Source organism: Ctenocephalides felis, unplaced genomic scaffold (assembly GCF_003426905.1).
Source record: "Ctenocephalides felis isolate EL2017-DRISC unplaced genomic scaffold, ASM342690v1 CF-g0.4_SCAFFOLD_01170, whole genome shotgun sequence".
In the NCBI taxonomy this organism is placed as follows: domain Eukaryota; kingdom Metazoa; phylum Arthropoda; class Insecta; order Siphonaptera; family Pulicidae; genus Ctenocephalides; species Ctenocephalides felis.
The window spans coordinates 38,273,160-38,278,426 of NW_020537324.1; the positions used below are offsets into that span (position 1 = coordinate 38,273,160).

The following is a 5,267-nucleotide window of genomic DNA, read 5'->3' on the forward strand; positions in this document are numbered from 1 at the left end:
CATAAATATTAGGTAACACCTTAGCTAACAATGGAGCTAAGCTAACACCTAAGCTTATGGTAGAATTTAAAAAAAATATATAAAAATTGGTTTCCTTATATTATAAATTATAAAAACACTACTACTACAGAAAGAAATGAGCTTATATTATCTTATTAAATGTCATCACACAACTAGGTTTGTTGTTTATGATGTCAAAAAGTATATATTTTACTATAGTATAAAAGATCTAATATAATTATTGTAATACAAATAATTGTTTATACCCATTGTTTGTTGTCCGTATCTTCATATTTAGCCAAAACCTGTGAGGATCATAAGCGCCTTGTTTGTTGGAAATTTTGATGACTTTTTAAATGTACCTATAATGAAAAATTCATTATAATACATTATATATAATGTGACAAAAAATTTCAAAATAAACATTTGCAAATGCAAATGCAAAAAAATTTAAAATACAATTTATGAAATAAATATTATATAATTTCATAAAATTTACATAAATATGTTACACTGTAGGTCAAAGATATATATATATATATATATATATATATATATATATATATATATATATATATAGAAGTATATACACATTCATAAATATATATATAAGTATATATATAATTCATTTGTTTCTTATATATTATTTTCATCTTATACTAAATACGCGCGCTTATTATTTGCATTTTTCAATTAAATATATATCTATATATTATACTGTCCTTAGATTTCCTTAGAACTCTATAAAAATAAAATTTAATAAAGCAACAATTCCATAATCAAAACCCACATGACGTTTACGAGAAATACAAATGGCCGCTCGCTTATATATCGAGTCTCTTTATTTTTTATCCATATATCAGATCTCTTTTCATTTTATTCAGTATATTAAAAAACATTTACACACACACATATATATATATATATATATATATTATATACAGTAATTCACATTTTAATGTGAATCTATTTATTAATAAATTTGTTATTACTCTTTTACAATTGAAAATTAGAAATAACTTCTGTAATTGAAAATTTATACAAATGTTCAAGACATATTGAAAAATTCTCGACATTGGAAACATCAAAGCAATTAAGATGAAATATGCTAACTTGCCAAATTGTAATGGAAACGAAAAGTAAAATAAAACATGGCTGTCAAGAGCGTCACTTTTGACGATCTTACAAATCAAAATTGTAACTTTAGATTAGTGATTTACCCCTGAAAGAAAATGTAGAATTCATCGAATTAATAAAATTATTTTAGAAAAGCAATTTATTCCAAATTAATTTATTTTTGAAGAGTACATATAAATGACATTACACAAATTGACAGTAAAATGCAAATACTGAAAACATAATCAATAAAATATAAAATACTTAAATAAAATCTTTTATTATAGTATATAATACATATTATTCTATTGTACAGAGATGTAACTGCACTCTTGTCCCGAGATGTTCCACAATACAAATAAAACACTTCTGTCTATACCGAAACTTACACTAAACTTCTCTTAATAAGGCTGGGGTCGGTATTGTCTGCCACCGCCGCCGCGTTGATAGCCTGAGGTGTATCCGCCATAGCCCGAATTTCTTTGTCCGCCCGAGGAGTAACCGGCCGCGTAATCGTAACCGCCATAACCTCCATAGCCGCCCTGTCCGTATCCACCATAGTTGCCGCCGTAGCCTTGGTTATAGCCGCCGAAACCGCCATAGTTGGCGCCTCCCCAAGCGCCACCTCGGCCACCGCGTCCCCTGACTGCTCCGCCGAATCCACCCCTGGTTGGTATATTGCCGGATGGCGTCGCCCTTTTTACATCAACTTCTTTGCCGGCGATTGTTTGTTTGGGGGTCTTCAATAATTCGTTCACGTCTTGAATAGAGTCGAAAGTGATGAAGCAGAACCCTTTCCTTTGGTTCTTTGTTTTATCAAAGGGTAGTTCGACCTCGACGATATTTCCAAATTGGCCGAAATGAGTTTTAATATCATCGTCGGTTATTGTTGTATTTAAACCGCCGACGAAGAACTTTCCGTGTTTCGCTTTTGCTTTCTTAACGTCTATTTTCTTAGAATTAATGACATGTTCACTGACCGCAAGCGCTTTTTCAATGGAGTCCACGGACGCGAACACTAAAAATGCGAATCCTTTTGATCTGCCGGTATTTGGGTCGCTTTTCACATCCACGGAGTCGATGGCACCGTATTGAACGAAATGATCGCGTAATTGTTGTTCGGTAGTTTCGGCACTCAGTCCACCGATGAATAATTTTCTATCGTCGAAACGAGGCTTTCCCGCGTGTCCATTTTGTGTTGTTGATGCGTCACCACTGCCGTCCGTATTGTGAGTTTTCATTTCAACATCTTGGGCGAATTCACCACCGTTTTCTGTTTTAATATCTTGATTGAAAGACATTTTTGATCACTTAACTGATAAATGAACGCTAAAAACACAAATTTATACTAAATATTCAGATCACCACAACCTTCTCCCAATGGTTGCCGAGTCCAAAAGAACGTCGCTTTATGAATGCTTGTGTAGTATTAGGTTATGGCGTAGCAGGCTGGCCAACAGCGAAGGTTGATTCTAGTGCGACTTTTTACCACGGCGCCGTTTATCAGCGCTTGTAGTACGAAACGTGTTGCAAGATGCGAGCAGAAAATTTGTCAGTTATGATTTAAACCGTTTAAACTACCAAAGTAAAACATTCTCTTTGAATGTGATCACTGATTATAACCACAATTGTTATTCATTTATTTATATGAATGCCAATTGGCTAGATATAGAAAATTTGTAATATATATAAAAATATTGCCGGGCATGCATCTAATTTTTTTTTTAATTATTCTTTATTCTCTATTTTATTTACAACTGTCCAGTTAAGGACATTTAATAAATTTGGAGAATTTACAATTGTCGGCCGTAAAGGGACATTGCATACTAAATGGACATGTTGGAAAAACAATTCAATAGTTGTTATCCCATTAGTTATAATATTAACAATATTTTACTGATAATGATATAATCTTAACTATTTACATATAAATAATGACTAAGTTATTTCAATCTTTATCAGGAAAATTGATGATTTAAATCCAGTGGCGCTTTTCTTTTCAGCCTACGTCGATAATTCTCTAATAATAAAAAATTATTTAATTAAGAAAAATATCTATATTAAAACATATTATGTTTCGAGCCTTGGTTTGACTAATCTTCAGTGTATATAAATATATAATTCATGTATATATAAACTGAGAAGCCGAATTAATATAAGCGCATTGTTATAATACAAAATCAAGATTTAATAATAAAATAAAGTAAATAACTAGTGGTGAATGGCATCGTGTCTTAAAGCAAATTGCTGGAACTTCCCGTACCGTAATTAAATATTCGAGGAATATTAAATGTTTTCAAATAGATTATTTTTTTAAATACTGTAACTTATATATGTTTACAGAAAGTTAAATAAACAAAACGTAATCAATCGAATTTAAAATGAAAGACATTGTCTAATATTTTTAAGAATTATATAAACTGAATTGCAAAGTTAAAATTAATTATTTTGAGTATATTAATCAGCTTTAGAACTTTAGCTAAAAAAAACAATTAAAATTTTATTTATTTTCGATAATCAAAAAAAAAAATTTTTTTTTTCCAAAAGCAATCGTTTTGTCAACACAAGCAGAATTCTGTTTGAATCGGATTTCAAATCGGATGCTTATTTCTTTCAAAAACTATGGCAGTTTTCGCACATTTAGTTCGGTATCTCCTAAACGGCTGGACCTGCCTTTGCCAAAACTAATCGCCTCTTCTCCCCGTCATTACGAATTGAATGTTTTTTGTATCATTCAATTCGGATGCTCCGTTCTCTCAAAAACTCGATTTCTATGATCTGCACTTTTTGAACTAAATCTCCGAAACGGCTGGAACAGCCTTTCCCAAAAACTAATCAGAACATCTCTATCAATAGAAATCGAGTGTTTTCTAAACCATTCAAATCGGTTGATCCGTGCGCCCGAAAACGTGAACGAATAATTGTATCCATACATACATACATACACGCACATCCATTTTTCCTGAGGTATGCAAAATGTTCAGAAACCTTCAAAACGTGAAGAAATGTAAAAATTTTCAATTTCGTTTTTTGAACGATTACAATAACTTACCCTACGGAAAGTTAAAAAAGACTTGTAGAGGTACCACCAGAAAATAAGGTTTTCGCTTTCACTAGGAAATTATTTCAATTTTCAATTGATATTTTTCAATCAGATCAATAATGTATGTAATTTTTAACTTCCCGTCGGGCAAGTTATATTAATCGCAAAAATTTATAAATTTTATAAATTAAACAAATTTTTATATATCTTTACGTTTCAAAGGTTTCTGATTATTTTGGCATACCTTAGAAAAAATGTATGTGTGTGTATGTGTATGTGTGTGTGTGCGTGTATGTGTGTATGTTCGGATACAAATTTTCGTCGACGATTTCGGGAATACGGATCAACCGATTTGAATATTTCAAAACACATTCGATTCATATTGATAAGGAGACGTGCTGCTTAGTTTTTAGCGAAGGCAGGTCTAGCCGTTCCAAAGATACGGGGCAAAAGTGCGCTTTATATTTTGTCCCTATGCAGTTAAAGCAGTAGGATTGCTTTGAAAAAAAGTTCAGATCTTCCAAAATATGTCAAAATAAAGAAAACATTTTTTTTCAAAAAAGAGTCATTTTTTGTCTAATTTATAGTTTCTCAAAAATCTATTTTTTCGAAGTAAATTTTTGTCAAAAATGTTATTCGTTTTTAAAAAAATAATAATTTTGGATACGGGAAGTACCAGCAATTTGCCTTAAGGTACGATTCCATGCGCCCCACTAGTTTAATTATAATATCAAAACACGCGCTCGAATGTCCTAAAAGCGCGATCCATATTTCCAAAAATTAATGCATTTTTGTAATTTAACCACTTTTCGTAGCAAAAGCAAAAACTTACCGACAGATGTAATAATTGACTTAATTAACTGAAATTGATTTTTAGATATTTAGATAAAATTTTCAACTGTTTATTTCGAAAATACGCTTTCAATTTAAACTTTCTGATTGATATCTATCAAACACATTTAAATTATCTGTAATTATATTAATTATAGTGCAAAGACACGTTTGTATCCATTTTTATTAATCCAAATTTGAATTAATTTATACAAGTAGTTCAAGCAATTTTCGTAGGTTAGTTATTAAAAGTTTTAAATTAGTTATTAAAAATGGC

At 30.8% G+C, this 5,267-nt stretch overlaps 1 protein-coding gene and 1 long non-coding RNA gene across 2 annotated transcripts; both read right to left on the reverse strand.

Annotated features, from left to right (window-relative positions):
• Positions 1–264: 264 nt before the first annotated feature.
• On the reverse strand, positions 265–857 carry LOC113368401. The gene is made up of 2 exons (XR_003366394.1): positions 791–857; positions 265–362 (listed from the first exon to the last, which is right to left on the reverse strand). It is a non-coding gene; the product is annotated as an uncharacterized LOC113368401 (long non-coding RNA).
• Positions 858–1,426: 569 nt separating this feature from the next.
• Positions 1,427–2,586, reverse strand: LOC113366578 (RNA-binding protein squid-like). Its single transcript, XM_026608208.1, has one exon. It carries the CDS (start codon positions 2,415–2,417, stop codon positions 1,518–1,520), a length of 900 nt encoding a protein of 299 aa, XP_026463993.1. The 5' UTR covers positions 2,418–2,586; the 3' UTR covers positions 1,427–1,517.
• Between the last annotated feature and the right edge of the window lie 2,681 nt (positions 2,587–5,267).